We start from the raw sequence: 16,898 nt of genomic DNA on the forward strand, positions 1-16,898 counted from the left end.
TCCTTCTTTCCTTGGAAGTTCTCATGTTTGACTTTTATTTGAAATCCTACTACTTACAAGTTTGATTTAAATGTGTGTGGGTATTTATATTGTGTATTACTTGGGTCGCATAGCTTAATAAAATTCATTACGTTTTGTTGGTATTTGAGTTAGAAGGTATTTATTGCCAATTTAGGTAACCATTCTGCCTAAGCTGACAGATGCACGAGGACGAAGTTGTCTCATTTTCTTTAGCACTCTTTGCAGCGTGGAACACATTTCACTTGTTTGGGACAGCACAGAAAGGTGAGTAGTGGTTTCAACACTGATTTCTTGTGTTTCTGCCCACAGCACTTGGCATCCCTGCTGCTCCACAACAAGTTTGCCACAGAGTTTGTTGCTCATGGAGGAGTACAGAAGTTATTGGAGATTCCTCGTCCTTCCATGGCAGCAACTGGTGTCTCCATGTGCTTATATTACTTGTCTTACAATCAAGATGCCATGGAGAGGGTAAGATCCCAGTATGGTGAAGCTGTAAAGTTCCATGTATGAACAGATGAACACATGAAGCTGCCTGATACTTAATGAGACCCTTTGTCCATCCAAGTCAGTATTGTCTACTCGGACTGGCAGCGGGGTCTCAGGCAGGTGTCTTTCACATTACCTACTTGCCTAGTCCCTTTTAACTGGAGATGCCGGGGATTGAACCTGGGACCTTCTGCATGCCAAGCAGATGCTCCACCACTGAACCACGGCCCCTCCCCATTCCATATTGGATAGGTTCCCATAACCACATTTTTCTCATAATGTACTGATTTGATAATTCTGTCACATGATGGAGTTCTGTGGTGTTATTATTTTCAAGGTGTTTGTGCTGTACTTGTTAATAAGATGATTTGTCAAGTGACAGTTTGATGTTCTTGTTTGATTAGTGTGACACCAGTAGAGAGTAGACTACGTTGCATGCAGATATTGCAGGGAGGCTTTTAAGGAGAAGAAAAAATTGGTAGAGGGTAGCTTCTTTAAAAAAAATTAAACAGTTTTTCAGACATTCTATGTTTCTTCTGTGGCTTCCAGTGCAGGACTCGAAGAGGTTCAAGGTATTTGTAGTGGGTGGTAGCTGAGATTGCAAGTGGCTGAATTATTAGTCAGCATCCTCACTACACTGTGATCACTGTGGGAATTCTGAGAGGGCAAAGCACAGACTTGGCATATTATTTGCATGAATGGAAGTTAAGATTGCCATAACGTCGTCTTGTTCCACAGGTGTGTATGCATCCCCACAATGTATTATCAGATGTTGTGAACTATACCCTGTGGTTGATGGAGTGCTCTCATGCCTCAGGCTGCTGCCACGCTACCATGTTCTTCTCTATTTGTTTCTCATTCCGTGCAGTCTTGGAGCTCTTTGATAGGCATGATGGCTTACGACGCCTGGTTAACTTGGCAAGTATTGTAGCAATTTTGTTTAATATTCTAAAATGTTTTCTCTGTGTAGCCCTAAAGGGACACTGCTACCTTCCTTGTGTTTCTGCAGTGAGGTTGGATATTCTGGTGGTCATAGCTTAGCTCCTCTACATGATGTCATGCTTTTCTGCCACGTAATTTACAGTGCAAGCAAAAGAGAGCTATAAATTGCATTGTGTGGCTCTTGCTGGCATCACATCGTTTTGGGGCCCTTACAGTGCCATCATCAGCAAAGGTACCCCCTTCTAACATCCATTGAAGAAGAAGAATAGAATCATAGAGTTGGAAGGGACCACCAGGGTCATCTAGTCCAACCCCCTGCCCAATGCAGGAAATTTAAAACTACACTCCTCCACACACACCCAGTGCCCAGAAGATGGCCAAGATGCCTTCCCTCTCATCATCTGCCTAAGGTAATAGAATCAGCATTGCTGACAGATGGCCATCTAGCCTCTGCTTAAAAACCTCCAGGGAAGGAGCACTTACCACCTCCCGAGGAAGCCTGTTCCACTGAGGAATCGCTCTAACTCTTAGAAAATTCTTCCTAAGTCAGTGAACTTTGGAGGTGATAACTGCTTTAGGATGGCATTGTTAATTCCCCCCCCCCATTCTTATCCTATTTATTGTTCACTCTTCATAGACATTATGTTTAAATATATTGAGGGAACTGGTTGATGCTGGTGGTGATGGCAATGATAGCCTTTGATGCTGTCATACTGTCTTTGAAGAGCACTAAAGAGAGAATCTAGGACCTCTTTGGTAACAAGATTATTGGAAAAAATGTTTTGTTTCCCTTTTAGATCAGCACTCTTGAGATCTTAAACCTAGAGGACCAGGGTGCGTTGTTAAGTGACGATGAGATCTTTGCCAGCCGCCAGACCGGAAAACACACTTGCATGGCCATGCGCAGGTATTTTGAGGCGCATCTTGCTATCAAAGTAGAGCAGGTGAAGCAGTCACTCCAGCGCACAGAGGGCGGCATTCTGGTCCATCCGCAGCCTCCATACAAGGTGAGTAGAGGTAGATGAGCTGCTTGCTGCTGCTGTACCAGGGGATTTCACAGGTGGGCTTTTCATCAATATGGTTGGATACAGGACTTAACTGATGTTTTTCATGCCTTGGCAGCTTCATGGATTAACTGCTGCCATGCTCATTTTTTCTATAAGTGTACAAGGTCTGTCTTTCTGAAAAGGCAGATCAGAAAGCTTAAAATAAAATACTCTGAGCATAAGTATTGTTACTTCTCCTTCTTGCAGGCTTGTTCTTACAATCATGAACAGATTGTAGAAATGATGGAATTTCTGATAGAATATGGACCTGCACAGCTGTATTGGGAGCCAGCGGAGGTCTTTCTCAAGCTGTCCTGTGTACAACTTATGCTCCAACTTATTTCAATAGCATGTGACTGGAAGACCTACTATGCCAGGTGAGAGCATGATGAAGTTTAACACAGCCTTGTGCCTGGAGCTGATAGTGGCTCTAGGTAGGCGTCCAAGCATGTGAGAAGGGGGCCCTCTCTTCCAGCCAAAAACAGCTACAGGTGTGGTGGCTTGTATGGTGAACGTTTGTCTGATAATTTCATGCGTTGCTTTTCTAGGAATGATACAGTACGTTATGCTTTGGACGTCCTGGCTATCCTTACTGTAGTTCCAAAGATCCAGTTACAGTTAGCAGAGCCTGTGGATGTGTTGGATGAGGCAGGATCTACGGTTTCCACTGTGGGTATGTACTATTTGGCCTCTTCTTTGTTTATGTTCATCATTCTATGAATTGCTTTGCTAGTTCTTGAAATAGTCAGTGTTGGCCTTCAGACACTATTCGAGGAGGTGAATGTTGAGTGATCTGTAAGAAGTTGTAACTGTAACAGTCGGTGCCTGACACTATCCACTCGAGCAGATGTGGAACTGTTCTTAGGCTTGAATGCTGTTCTATTTTCAACTTCCCTTGCTTTTATTGTCCCCTGTTGGCTGCACCTTAGAGCCATAGCTTACAGAGTTAGCACTGTCTGGTTGCGGGGCTCCATCAGAACAAGGAATGCTGAGTATGGTGGGACAGGGAAGATAATTGTTCTTACCTTTGTGCTTGGTAGGGAGCAGGGAATTTATGCATGCTGTCGTGGCTGACTCACGACACATGCCTGAGTGTTTCATTTGTCTGGTAGTGTCTACTGGTGCATTTTAAGCAGAATTAAGTGATGGAAGCCTCCCCCCTCAAAAGCATGGTGTGAATTCTAGATTTTTCTTTTTAATCTGGGTTGTTAAGGATGTGTGTGGCCCTCTTCATTTAAGAACATGCACACTTTATCCATGCTTCTTTCTCTTAAATCTTTGTGCAATACCCAACTTCTGTAGCGACACTAGACCAGTTCCTCTTCCAACCCACAGAACAGTATGTGCTTCTAAATTGCTTGGCTGTAAACCAACGGTGTAGAAGAAACTCTTTTTGGCTTTGTGCTGGGGCTGGATCAGTACTGTTTTTGGGGGGTGGGGGGGGAGCTGGTAGTGTTAGATCAAATGTAGTGGTTGTTGGGCCTCTGGGCATCATTAAAGACAGTTTTGAGAGACCAGGAATGAAGCATTCAGAATGTTTTTTTTTCTTTTGGTGCAGTCAATGGGCTAATTCTTATACTTAGAGGATTAACTTGGCTGATGCTTCCCACTATTCTGGTGGTAATAAAAAAAAGAAGTGAAGTTATGTGTGAGAAATGATAACAGATTACCATATTGTGAGGAAAAGAGAAATAGGTATGCTGGTATGGGAAATCATTATATTAGAGGGAGTGGCCATGGCTAGAGCATCTGTTCAGCATGCAGAAGGTTCCAGGTTCAATCCCTGGCATCTCCAGTTTAAAGGACCAGGCAGAAGGTGTGGATGTGAAAGACATTTCTGCCTCAGCCCCTGGAGAGCCACTGCCAGTCTGAGTAGAGAGTACTGACTGTGATGGACCAGGGGTCTCATTCAATATAAGGCAAATCTACATGTTCATCACCAGCCCCTCCTATGTGATCTTTCTTATTCCGATGTTAATTGACCAGTGTGAGATCTTAACGTTAATTATTGCGAAAATGCTTCCTTTTTGATTAGGTATTAGCATCATCCTGGGAGTTGCGGAAGGTGAATTCTTCATCCACGATGCAGAAATCCAGAAGTCGGCCCTTCAGATCATCATTAACTGTGTGTGCGGCCCAGACAATCGCATCTCCAGCATCGGCAAATTCATCTCCGGCACCCCTCGACGTAAGCTTCCCCAGGCACCCAGGAGTAGCGAGCACACGTTGGCCAAGATGTGGAACGTGGTGCAGTCCAACAACGGCATCAAAGTGCTGCTGTCGTTGCTGTCTGTAAAAATGCCCATTACGGACGCGGACCAGATACGAGCCCTGGCTTGCAAAGCCTTGGTCGGGCTGTCCCGTAGCAGCACGGTCCGGCAGATCATCAGCAAGCTGCCCCTCTTCAGCAGCTGCCAGATCCAGCAGCTGATGAAGGAGCCTGTTCTTCAGGACAAGCGCAGCGAGCATGTCAAGTTCTGCAAGTATGCGGCTGAGCTGATAGAGCGCGTCTCAGGAAAACCCTTGCTGATCGGAACGGACGTCTCCCTGGCTCGACTGCAGAAGGCAGACGTGGTGGCCCAGTCCAGGATTTCCTTCCCTGAGAAGGAGCTGCTGCTTCTGATCAGGAACCATCTCATCTCCAAAGGGCTGGGGGAAACTGCCACGGTCCTTACAAAGGAGGCAGATCTGCCCATGACGGCCGCTTCTCATTCCTCCGCCTTCACCCCTGTGGCCGCCGCCGTCGCCGCTTCTCCCGTGCCTCTGCCTCGTACCCCTCGTATAGCGAATGGCATTTCAGCCCGGCTGTCCGGCCATGCTGCTGTGGCTTCCAGCGCCGCCTCTGTCCATGCCCAGCCCAAGCAGGCTGCCCCCCAGAGCTCACTTGCGCTCCCGGGTCCGTCTCACGCCAACAACTCCCCGGTGATTGGCAGGATTAGCTTCATCCGAGAGAGGCCGTCTCCCTGCAATGGCAGGAAAATCAGAGTGCTGCGGCAAAAGTCCGACCACGGCGCCTACAGCCAGAGCCCAGCTATCAAAAAGCAGCTGGACAGGCACCTCCCTTCCCCTCCCACACTGGACAGCATAATCACAGAGTACCTTAGGGAGCAGCACGCTCGCTGCAAGAACCCCGTGGCTACTTGCCCCCCCTTTTCTCTTTTTACACCCCACCAGTGTCCAGAGCCAAAACAGAGGCGCCAAGCGCCGACTAACTTTACCTCGCGTCTAACCCGCAGGGCAGCCTTTCCAAAGTATGGCGGGGTGGATGGTGGATGCTTTGATAGACACCTTATATTCAGCAGGTAAGGAAGATGTTTTCTGAATTCCTATGGTTCTTTTGGCCAGCCCGTCTAAAAACCAGTGCACATGTGGACGTTGCGGTGGGAGTAGAAACCTCTGATTTCCTGGTGACTATTTTGAAGACTTTTGTATGCCGTCCTTCGTCCTGCTCTACTGATAGCTACCTGCAGCAACTTCCATGTTGGGAGCTTTGTACAGCAACTTGTCTTCCCTTTAAGAGGAACACTTCCGTCCTAGCAAACTTTCTGACGCAGTTTTCAGACTTCAAAGTTTGCTCGTTGCCCTCATATGCGCTGCCCTCTTTCGTGTAAAAGTTTGCTTTCTTAATTAGCTGCTCTTTCGTTTCCCAGGTTCCGTCCAATTTCTGTGTTTCGGGAGGCCAACGAAGATGAAAGTGGCTTTACCTGTTGTGCATTCTCTGCCCGGGAGCGGTTCCTGATGCTGGGCACCTGCACGGGGCATCTGAAGTTGTACAATGTCTTCAGTGGACAGGAGGAGGCCAGTTACAGTTGCCACAACTCTGCCATCACGCACCTGGAGCCATCCAGGGTAGGCAAAGTGTCATGAATATTCACAAGCTGCTGTGGATTCTTGTACCTGTTGTACATTATTTTCTTATTTTAGCTGTGAGCTTTGTGACTCCTTTAAATGCTAATGAATTTATTATAGATAAGTTTCTCTGAGCCAGAACTCACTCCCATCAGAAACTACCAGCTAAGCTCTGTGAGAAGGTTGTTTAGGATCAAAGGCGAGAAGCAGAATGAAAATAAAAGTGTTACCTCTCCTATGTTCAGGCTTCTTTATGTCCAAGGCATGTTTTTTTGTTACCCTCGATTTAGGGTTTTTTAAATGTCTACTTAAATAATATAATACCTACAGCCCATTCCTGAAGCTGGGGCTGAATCGCCTTAGGAGGCGATGTGACCCCTACGCCGGCATCCGTGCCACTTGCGCCATGCAAACTGGCACGGACTGGTGTAGTGCCACTTATTCCCCACCCCACCCCGGATCGCTGCAGCAGTGCAGCCCTTGGATGCTGGCGAAGCTTCCTGCCGGCGTCCTCGTGGCGCAAGACTCTGTGCCGAAGTCCGAGGTGGCGTTCCAGGGGCAGAGCTGCTTTTAGGCAGCTTCCAAATCCCTTTCAGCCCGGGAACACCCCCTGAAGCAACAGCGGTGCCACACCACTTTTTAGTTGGCTCAGCATCACTGTTTTCAATGGGGCTTTCCCCCCCTTTTTTGAATTTTAAGTTTTTTAAATACCCTTTTTTAGCCTTGCAGCGGCCAGGAAACCTCGTTGGAGGAGCCTCGGCCACTCCGTCCCCAGCTGCTGCTTCTGTCAGGAATGGGCTGTTAGTCCTTGTAAGTGGTGTCCTTTGTCACAGGCTGTATTAAGATCTCATGACAAACAGATATATGCCCAGAGTTCAATTGAAGGCGTATGAATTTGGTAATCCTTGAATGCATCTCCGCTTTGCTGTGTCTGATCTGAGCATAGGCACCTAGACACATTTCAGTTTTGTGTTGTTTCCGCTTCACAAATCAAATTCTAAACCTTGTGTTTAAAATCCTGGTTTGTGGAGTGGGGAAAAAAAGGTTCAATTTGTCCTGTTGCCTGGTTTCAAATGTGGTGGCAGATTGGAACTTGATTCGAGGCCTCCCAGATTAGGAAGCCACTGTTTGCGCTCCATAGGCGGGGGAAGGAGTGAGGCAAGAGTACGAGCACAGCCACAAACTCTGCTTGTGCCCATCACAGACTTTTTGTTTGTCATGAAATCTGAATGCAGCCATTGTTCCCTATCCCTTGCTCTAGGCCTTCAGATCTCCAGCTTAAGCGTGTGAAGGTATAACTCAGGAAGGGGGGAAATTGCCACTTGACAATCGCATTCAGCTTTGTAGCTTGTTACAGGTAGCCCAAGAGAGATGAATCACAACTGTGTCTAGAGACAAAATGATACCTGTTTGGGAGGGTGATGCTGAAGTGAGTATTCTTTATTTAAAGAGAAGTGAAAACACGAAAGCCAATCTTAATACTACTGTTTTGTGAAAAAATATTTTCAAATATTGGAGGAGTGGAAAAAGATTCCAGGTGCTGCTCACTTTCAGTCTCCCATGGACCAGATTAATAGGATCAACTTTTTGACCAAAAGCTATTGAAATTCTGTGTTTCGTTACCCTTCTGTGCCACTGTGCATAATAATTAAACTTTGTGCCATAGAAGTGATTTCAATCAGCTATCTTATATGGTGGTGGTTTATCTAGCTATCCAAAATGTTGCTTCTGTTGTGGCACATTTAGCAGATTTCCCAAAAGAAAATGACACACACACAGAGAATTCTTCTTCAATCGTGCCACACAGAGGTGTCTAATACCTTTTGCCTTCCCTTTCAACCCCACAGGATGGCTCTTTATTGCTGACATCTGCAACGTGGAGCCAGCCTCTGTCTGCATTGTGGGGGATGAAGTCCGTCTTTGATATCAAGTAGGTAAACCTTTTAATTTACTCTCACTGTTCTAAATGGACCAGAATGTAAAAATAAGCAATCTTTTAAGAAGCTGTAAGCTCATGGACTTGAGTGCATTGTAGAAATGGGTTAGATCCAAAGCAGAGCGCAGCTTGTAAATAAGAAATTTTTCCTGCGTCCTGCTGCAGTTCCCCAAATGCTCTGCTCTCCGGTGCCAGTAGATCCTCAGGAATAGGGGTCTGGACTCAAGAGTGGCGGTTTGCAGTGGGCGGATGGAATTGGTGGATATCGCATGCCTCCTTCTGCTGGTAGAAAATGAAATTTGGGTTCAACCCAGTGTTGTTCAAGTACACGACTGGCTGTTGATAAATAGGTAGAAAATGGTCTTAGAAGAAGGGAAAGCATTTATAGTAGAAAGGAAATGGCCACCTTCTACGGGCTCAGTAGCCAGCATTCATTACGTGATGCACTGATGCATTAAAAATCCTACAGAGAAGTGTAATAAATGTCCCTAGAAAAAAAAGATGTGTTATGCTGCCTCATTTGGCATTTGCTTCTCCTGTGCAGGCACTCCTTCACAGACGACCATTATGTGGAATTCAGCAAGCATTCTCAGGACAGGGTCATTGGCACAAAGGGGGACATTGCCCATGTAAGTATCTCCTGTGGATTCTCTGAAGCAATGAAACATTCTTGATGAGGTATTGGAAGCAGCTTGCAAAGTAGCACTACATCTTATGGAGAACAGGGGTAAATCATGGTGTTGAGGCTGCTGTTCATAAAGAACTTGAGGAACTGAAGCACTGGGCCATAAACAGTACAAATTGTGTGGCCAAGCAACAGTGGATCCCAACAACAGTGAACAGAATGGATCTTTCCTGCTGCAGCCCTTTGCAAAACAAACCACTCAAGAGTGTGTGTGTGGGGGGGGGGGAGGAGGACTTCTTGCAGAAGGGGCAACATGAGCCAGCTCATAGTTTGGAAGGAAAAGTGAGGTCTGGGGAAAATGTGTGCTGGTGGAACAGCTCTGTCTAGGCAGCGGCATTGCTTGAGGCAGCTGTTGCTGAGCTCAAACGTGAAGGCCAGGCATCAGTGTTAGACCCCCTTCAGTGGGATCAAAAGATGGAACAAGCTTCTTAGGACTGGGCTAGATAGTCCCATTTAATGTTGCGAATAGCTGGACAGGTTCCTCCTCAGGGTAATGATTCTTACCATTGAGCATTTACAGGATTGGATCAAATCCTCCTATGAACAGAGTGACTTCACAGGAAGTGTATTTGCAGCCTTCCTGCTACAGGTCCTCACGTACCCCAAAACTCTGCTCCAGGTCATGGTAGGACTCTTGGGAGCAGGGGGCGGGGGTTCAGCAGGAAGGGAGAATTGGCAGAATCCCTTCTCCTCCACTCTTGCTTGAGCAAAGTAAGCTGTGGATGTGGAACAAAAGCTTGTGCAAGGATGGGGAAAGAATGCTGCCGGTTCCCTCCTCTTGTCCACCCCTGCCATGTGCATACTGTTCCCAAAAGTCCCCCATTCTCAGGAGTGCCTTCTCAGGGAGTATGAGGGATGGATGTACTGGGAAGGTGGCATGATTTTCCTGTTTGCAGGAGAAATGAATCAGTATGTAGCCGAATTGACTAATACTTAGGAGATATTTTCTGCGGCGCTTCCTAGAATGCATTCACTTGGCAATTAATAGAATTGTGGTTGTAGATCATTAAATGCTTCCTGTTAGCTGGGAGAAATAAAGGTTTTTTTAAAAGAGAGAATCTATAAGATTAATTCTCTTCACAGTAGTTCTTTGATGTGGGATAAATTAGGATGAATCAGTGGTTACACTGTTTTCACCAACTTAACATCAGTTCCAAAGAGTTAGGAGTATTCTGAAGGTGGCAGTATCTGGCAGAATTAATGGCAGAGACTCTTTTCTACTTTGAAGGTAGAAATGTCAGAAAGCATAAATCTATTCAAATACTTGGCATTTTCCCTTGCCCTTTTGTTCATTTCCATAGAAATTTGCATTTAAACAAAGTACCTTTCTCTGTTGCCTTGCTGTTCCTTCAGTTAGCCTTCGAGGGAAATCTGATCTCCACTCATGATCTGCTCATTTGTGAGGCAACAGGTTGTCAATGTTTATTCTTAGCTACCCCACAGGATCCAAAGGGAAATTGGCATTTCAGGAATATGCATAAATGAAATGCATCTGAGGAAAGGGTAAAAGAAACAAAGGCAAATATTTAAAGTGTGATTAATAGATCTGCTTCCCAGTTCTGCATGTATACAAAAATAGTCGTTAAAGGAAATGGACCCCTAAAAACTTTGAGCAGCAAGTGCCAGTAATGTTACCATTCCTTCTTATTTTTGTCAACCATTCTTCACTGTGGCTGTTACCGCACTAGGTATTCCCAGCGATGTATCAAGAGTTTGGAAATGTTATAAAAAATACTGTTCGCACTTTCTATGTATTCCCAGCGATGTATTAAGAGTTTGAAACTGTTATAAAAAATACTGTCCGCACTTTGGCTCCTTTAGCTATGAAGACGTCTTCCAACCATTTTTTAGCCGTGGCATCCAAAAACCCTTTTAAAGCGATGTTTTTTATAACATTTTCAAACTCTTAATACATCTCTGGGAATACATAATGAGGTGTTACATGGAAGCTTTTTGTAGCAGCCTACAATAATTGGCAGGCCCTTAGCTCGGTTAAAATTTTTCTCTGGGTCTTGACTTGAGACATCCGAGTATGTTGAGCACCACAATGCAGTAGGGTCATCTTGCAAATATGGGGAATAGCTGGGGAAATTAGAAGCAATAGTCTGATCAGTGAGCAGCTATGTTGCTTGTATGTAAAAAGGCTTCTGTTTCCACACGATTCAATTGCAAAGGAGCCTTTTTGGGGTAGGTACCTGGTGTAAAGCTGGGAGATGTTGTGGTAAGTTCAACGAAGGAGATAATATATTAAGTGCAAGTTCTCTTATTTCGTGACAGCTGTGTGCTGAGCTCTGTGTGCAGGTGTCACGAGAGCAGTTAGAGGTTTAATGGAAGTGATTTCACTTGGGCTAGGAAGGAAGGGAGTTTTTTTTTTAATTGGCGAGGCTCTTGCAATTTGCTTCTAGTGATTGTGACAGTAGGGGCAGTCCAGGAAGTGTAATCTTTGTCAACAGTTTTAAAAAAATGTGTTCCTCAATATAGCATTTTTAAAAGGGAAGATGGAAGCAGTATAAACCCCTTTTCTGTTCATAAGCTACCAAATCAAGCGTAGCTATCTAACTAATAGGCAAAGTATTCAGTGATCATACTAGTAAGAGGAATTTCATACAGTAACGTGTATGTGATTGTTCTCTGTTACATTAGCATTTGTAATGATTTCTAATTCTCCCACAGTGGCTGACTTTTTGGAGGTTAATGAGCAAAGGGGAGATCAGTGTCCACAAGGAAGGGATTTTTGGGGGGAGGTGGAAGGAGGGCATATACTTGTTTTTTGTGGATGCTAACCTCTTGCAGATCTTGACTAATCATTTTTTTCCTTTTTAATCTAAAAGATCTATGATATTCAGTCTGGCAACAAGCTCTTGACTCTGTTCAACCCAGATCTTGCCAACAACTACAAGAAGAATTCTGCCACCTTTAACCCTACAGATGACCTTGTCCTAAATGATGGTGTCCTCTGGGATGTCCGCTCTGCACAAGCTATACATAAATTTGACAAATTCAATATGACCATCAGTGGCGTATTCCATCCCAATGGGCTGGAGGTTATAGTTAACACAGAGATTGTATCTTTTTTTGCCTCAACTGTGATTTGCACAGTTTAAAGAGCTCAGCTTGATAAGCAAATTATTTAATTGCAGTATCTGGTGTAATGTTCTGTCTGATGAAATGTAGAGGTAGGATTCTCTAAGCCAGGGGTGTTGAACTCATTTGTTACGAGGGCTGGATATGATATAAATGTCACTTGGTTGTGCCGGGCCACGCCTCACCAGCCCAGATGGGGACTGGGGGAGTGGCTGCCTCGGGTGGCTCACGGGCCAGATAAGAGCACTCAAGGGGCCAGATCCGGCTTGTGGGCTCTGCTCTAAGCATCAGCAGCAATTTGGCCTTAGTTGTGTATTGAGAAAGTGCACCTTGGTTCTTTATTGGTATGATGGATGTTTAAATCGGTGAGGCTTCTTGCTGGTGATGACTTCTTGATTTGCTTATAAACACTATGGATATCCTTAAAGCTGAATTCTTTATGCCATTGTAAAATTCTTTTCCCCACCTTTTTGTTATAAGACGCTTTAATTTCTGTTTTTGGTATAAAAATAGAAACAAGACTTTGGGAATCATGGACCTCTTGCCCTGTGATTAGAACAAATTGAGGAAATATATGCAAACGTCTTGTCAGATTATTTATAAATGTTGCATATTCTCATGTTAGATGGAATCTTTTAGCTGACTGGAAATTGTGAGTGAGGGTGAGAGAGGGCAGGAGTGGGTCATGTGCCGCCGTCACCCTTGCAGCCAGACTAGACGGTGGGGCTACAGAGAAGTTCAGGGCCTCAACACAAATCCCTTTATGTTGGTGGCAGCAGCCGAGTCCTTGTGCTGGATCCCACAGGCATGTTCTGCAACAGTCACAGTAATACACTGGATCACCATTGCAATAAACGATAGAATATTTTTTCCATAACACACTCTCCAGTGGGACCTGCGGACTTTCCATTTGCTACACACAGTTCCAGCTTTGGATCAGTGTCGCGTAGTCTTCAACCACACAGGAACAGTTATGTATGGAGGTAAGATGTTTCTTAGCATGAATGATGTACAGGTCATTCTTTGTGTTTGTATTTACACCTGAGCCATAGCCTTTTGCCTGTGTGTGTGTGTGTGTGTGTGGTGGAGAGCAAAACAATAACTTTCATAGCCAAGGCTGTTGCTGGCTCAGCAAGGCGTGTGAAATCCCCATCAGGTGGGCCTAAGGTATGCAGAGAATTGTTTCCTTTCTCTCTGCTACCTCACAGAAACACAAAAGAGACAGGAAATAACTGCTGTGTGATGTTCATCTTTAGTCTGTTTGCCTCCTTCCCTTTCCCAACTTCTAGTGCCTCCTGGTTCTACCATGATGTTCAGCTTCTTGTCCTAGAGTATTGGTGCTTCCCCTCTCCTCCCATTGCTCCTCTTCTCCTGTCCTTCGCCCCTTTCTGTAATTCTTCTTTTTGCTGTCTATGCAGTTTCCTTTGCCCTCAGTATTTTCTCCCCTCCCCTGCACTCAAAGATAACTCAGCAGATCACTCCAAATCTCCAGACAAAAAAAAATTACACTTTGTAAATGTTCTTGACAGAGATGCCTAACACCTTTGATTTTCTGAATTTGCCCTGCTGTTTGTCTTTAGCCCATTTTGTCCTGCTGTAGAAACAAACGTATATTAGGAGTTAATCAGTTTAACATTTCAGTGATACATGTGGTCCCTTTATAGTGCCACTTGGGGCTATTTTAGAACAAACAATTCTCTGCTTACAAATCTTTCCTCCCTTGATCAGCAATGTTGCAGGCTGATGATGAAGATGACCTGCTAGAAGAGAGGATGCGGAGCCCCTTTGGATCTTCTTTCAGAACATTCAATGCTACAGACTACAAGCCAATTGGTAAGGACTGTTTATTGCATCTACCTGAAACTGTTTGGCAGGTTATTGTCGAAGGCTTTATTTGGCAGGTATTTGTTTTTCAGTTTTCTCTATGGACAGATTCTGTCTAGCTTTCTGGAGGAATGCCCACTGAGCTCATAGAAGCTCTTCTTCAAGGCTCCAGAGAAAGTGCTTTCCTTGTAGACAGCCATTAATAAATGGGATGATTTTTTTTTTAGTTGGTGCAAAGGGTGTGTTGGGCTCTCTTCATGCTGTTGTGTTCTTTTCCAGCCACCATCGATGTAAAAAGGAACATCTTTGACTTGTGTACTGATTCAAAGGACTGTTACTTGGCAGTTATTGAGGTAAGTATGATCACTGAACAGCAAGAAATGTGTTAGTGTTTGTTATATGACCCTCCTTGCCAAGTTAAATGAAACAGTTTGGTCCGTTGTAAAACTGATGTTATGTGTGTGTGACATGGATGGAGACGATGAGACAGGTGGTGTGGCTGCATGTAAGGTACATAATATGTCTGGCTAAAAGCTAACACACTATCTTGGGCTGTGTGGTTCCTGTTTTAGAACCAGGGGAGTATGGATGCCATGAACATGGACACAGTGTGCAGGCTGTATGAGGTGGGAAGGCAGCGCTTGGCAGAAGATGAAGAGGATGAGGAGGAAGACCAGGTGAGAAATGCAGCGTCATTGTGGCTGTTACAGGCTAACTTTTCAGGAGAACTTTTTACAAATGTTTTTAAGTGTTTTAACTCTTCCACATATTACTCTGTGGTTTAAGTTACAGAACATAGAAAAACTATACTGAATTGAGTTCTGCTGAAACCTTTTACAGCATTGAAGTAGTTTTGTATTTATTTTTTAAAAAAAAACATTTTAAAGCTGCCTCTCCACTCAGTTTAGGGTCCCCAAGGTGGCAAACAATACAGACATTACTGCAAGATTAAAAAAGTGCACACACACATATATAAAACCATTAAAAAGTGTTAGAACAAACCACATAAGCACATGAATGGGAGGAAAGGTCAATGAAAATCTGAGGGAACACCAGACAAAACAGAGAACTGTGCACCTGCAAGGGGAAGGCAACAATGGAGTAGACAGCTGTGGCCGGGGACGAAGGCGGGATAAAGATCCAATAAATAAATAAATCTCCCTGCTGAGGGAATGCCATAATCTTGGTGCCATGACCTTTCATGGATTGCCAGCCATCTAGCTATACATGCCCATGACAGTAATGGCATATATATTCTTATCTTTGCTTTTAAATACTAGCCACATTATTCTGTGGACATGAGATCAAAGCAATCACTGCACATCTAAACAGGACCACCAAACCAGTCAATTTGATGAGAGAGGCAGAAATTAAGATGTCTTGCAAGGATTCTTGGTTTCCATGACACTCATCCAATGTCTACGCTTCTGACCGTGAACTACAAAATGAGTACACTTTACTGTGAAAGTGGTCGTTGTGTACCGTGAGAAAGAATATTTACCTATTATTTACAGAGTCTATTCTTCCTTTTGTACTAGTGTCTGGGTGAGCGCATAGTGTCACTGATGGGCTTGCTTTCATTTACTGTGAGAAGATCTAAGCATGGGTGTCTGTTACAACCTAGGGCTCCTGACAATAATACAACAGTTTACAGTACAGTTGCCCATCTGTACTTGGCTGCTTTTGAAGCTTTGTGGTGCTCTTCATGGGACCAGATTTTTTTTTTTTTGCCAAGAGAGATGTTTTTTGCAGACTAGATCTCAAGAGCTGAGGTCCAGAGTTGATTAACTTTTGCTTGTGTGTTTCAGGGGATAGAAATTCTACCATGTTTCATGATTTTCAGAGGTGTTCTGTAAGGTAGTTTGCATGAAAGGTACATTTTCTGTTGAACGGAATGACACCAATTTATTAACATTTTAAAGAGATAATAAAATCAAACCTTTGTTTTGCTCATTCCTATCAACGTGCAGTGTATGCAAGCATTTACTGTTATATACCTGTCCATCAAAAGTCTATAAAATCTTACTTAAAAATCGTTGCCTAGTCCATCTAGAACAGTCTTAAACATTTTGTCTCACACTGCAGAACCCTCTCTATGGTGTGTTCAAGTTTTGGTTTTGCAGTAAGGCTAAGACAGAAGTATATGATCTTTTCCCTTTATGTTCCTTGAAGTCACTCCCACATGGCTGTGCAAGGAACAGAGAGAAAAGATCTGAGCCGGTGCTGAGACCCCTGGCAATTCTTGCTGTGAATTCCTCAGCTGTGACTCAGTATCTTCCTTAGTACCCTCACTGCTGCTTGCTGCAGGAGAAAATGAGCAAAAAGGTGAGGTACACTGAGCAGTCAAACCTGGAAAAAAACCGGATTCTCATATGCCCGGTTATGTAGCTGCCTTGGATTTTTGCAACAGTGTGGCCTGGACTGTAGAAGGGTAGGGCCGAAGGTATGAATGGGGCCAAACGATTGTGTGTGTGTGTGTGATAGAACCAGTGAGGAATTCTTTTGCAGGCCATTTTTAATTCTGCTAATGTATTGCTGATTCCCACTGCTGTTGTGGAAATGTTCTTTCTTTAGTGACTGCCTAAAGAACCTTTTGTAGAACCTTCCCCATGGCTTGTTTCACATTGTGGAGTTTTAACTGGCAGTGAGCAGGAGGAGACAACACAAAACAGAGGCACTATGGAGCATGAGTTTTCTTCTCATGATAGTTTGGGACTGTGTTGTGTGTGCCATTTCTGCTTGCCCTTGGCTTGCCATTTGCATTAGCAGGGATAAGCATTGTTTGTGTGTTGGGGGTGGGTGGGGTGTCAATGCTTGTCACATGGAAAATCTTCTGCCTAGAAGCACCTTAAGTCTTCTCCACACGTTAGGGTTTGGTGAATGACTGGCTCTTTCTGTCCTATATGCTCCTTGGCTGAAAAATCAAAATAGTGTTCTTTCTTGGAAAAACTCTGCATAGATGTTCAACATAAGATTTCCCAATCACAGTCCATAGTAGTGGAGGTGAAGCAGCCTGGGAAATAGG

General features: G+C 44.3%; 1 protein-coding gene across 1 annotated transcript in view; it reads left to right on the top strand.

The window, feature by feature from the left end:
• The window catches only part of DCAF1 (DDB1 and CUL4 associated factor 1), a 42,397-nt gene that overhangs the window by 11,113 nt on the left and 14,386 nt on the right, over window positions 1–16,898 (top strand). Inside the window, exons 8-21 of the mRNA XM_056855331.1 lie at window positions 331–489; window positions 1,246–1,425; window positions 2,247–2,456; window positions 2,703–2,872; window positions 3,044–3,168; window positions 4,531–5,797; window positions 6,146–6,344; window positions 8,192–8,274; window positions 8,825–8,909; window positions 11,797–12,030; window positions 12,939–13,032; window positions 13,778–13,882; window positions 14,153–14,226; window positions 14,446–14,550. Of these exons, the coding sequence (XP_056711309.1) occupies window positions 331–489; window positions 1,246–1,425; window positions 2,247–2,456; window positions 2,703–2,872; window positions 3,044–3,168; window positions 4,531–5,797; window positions 6,146–6,344; window positions 8,192–8,274; window positions 8,825–8,909; window positions 11,797–12,030; window positions 12,939–13,032; window positions 13,778–13,882; window positions 14,153–14,226; window positions 14,446–14,550 (3,090 nt within the window). The remainder of the gene's footprint in view (window positions 1–330; window positions 490–1,245; window positions 1,426–2,246; window positions 2,457–2,702; window positions 2,873–3,043; window positions 3,169–4,530; window positions 5,798–6,145; window positions 6,345–8,191; window positions 8,275–8,824; window positions 8,910–11,796; window positions 12,031–12,938; window positions 13,033–13,777; window positions 13,883–14,152; window positions 14,227–14,445; window positions 14,551–16,898) is intronic.

The sequence above is a fragment of the Euleptes europaea genome, chromosome 1 (genome assembly GCF_029931775.1).
Source record: "Euleptes europaea isolate rEulEur1 chromosome 1, rEulEur1.hap1, whole genome shotgun sequence".
Taxonomy (NCBI): Eukaryota; Metazoa; Chordata; class Lepidosauria; order Squamata; family Sphaerodactylidae; genus Euleptes; species Euleptes europaea.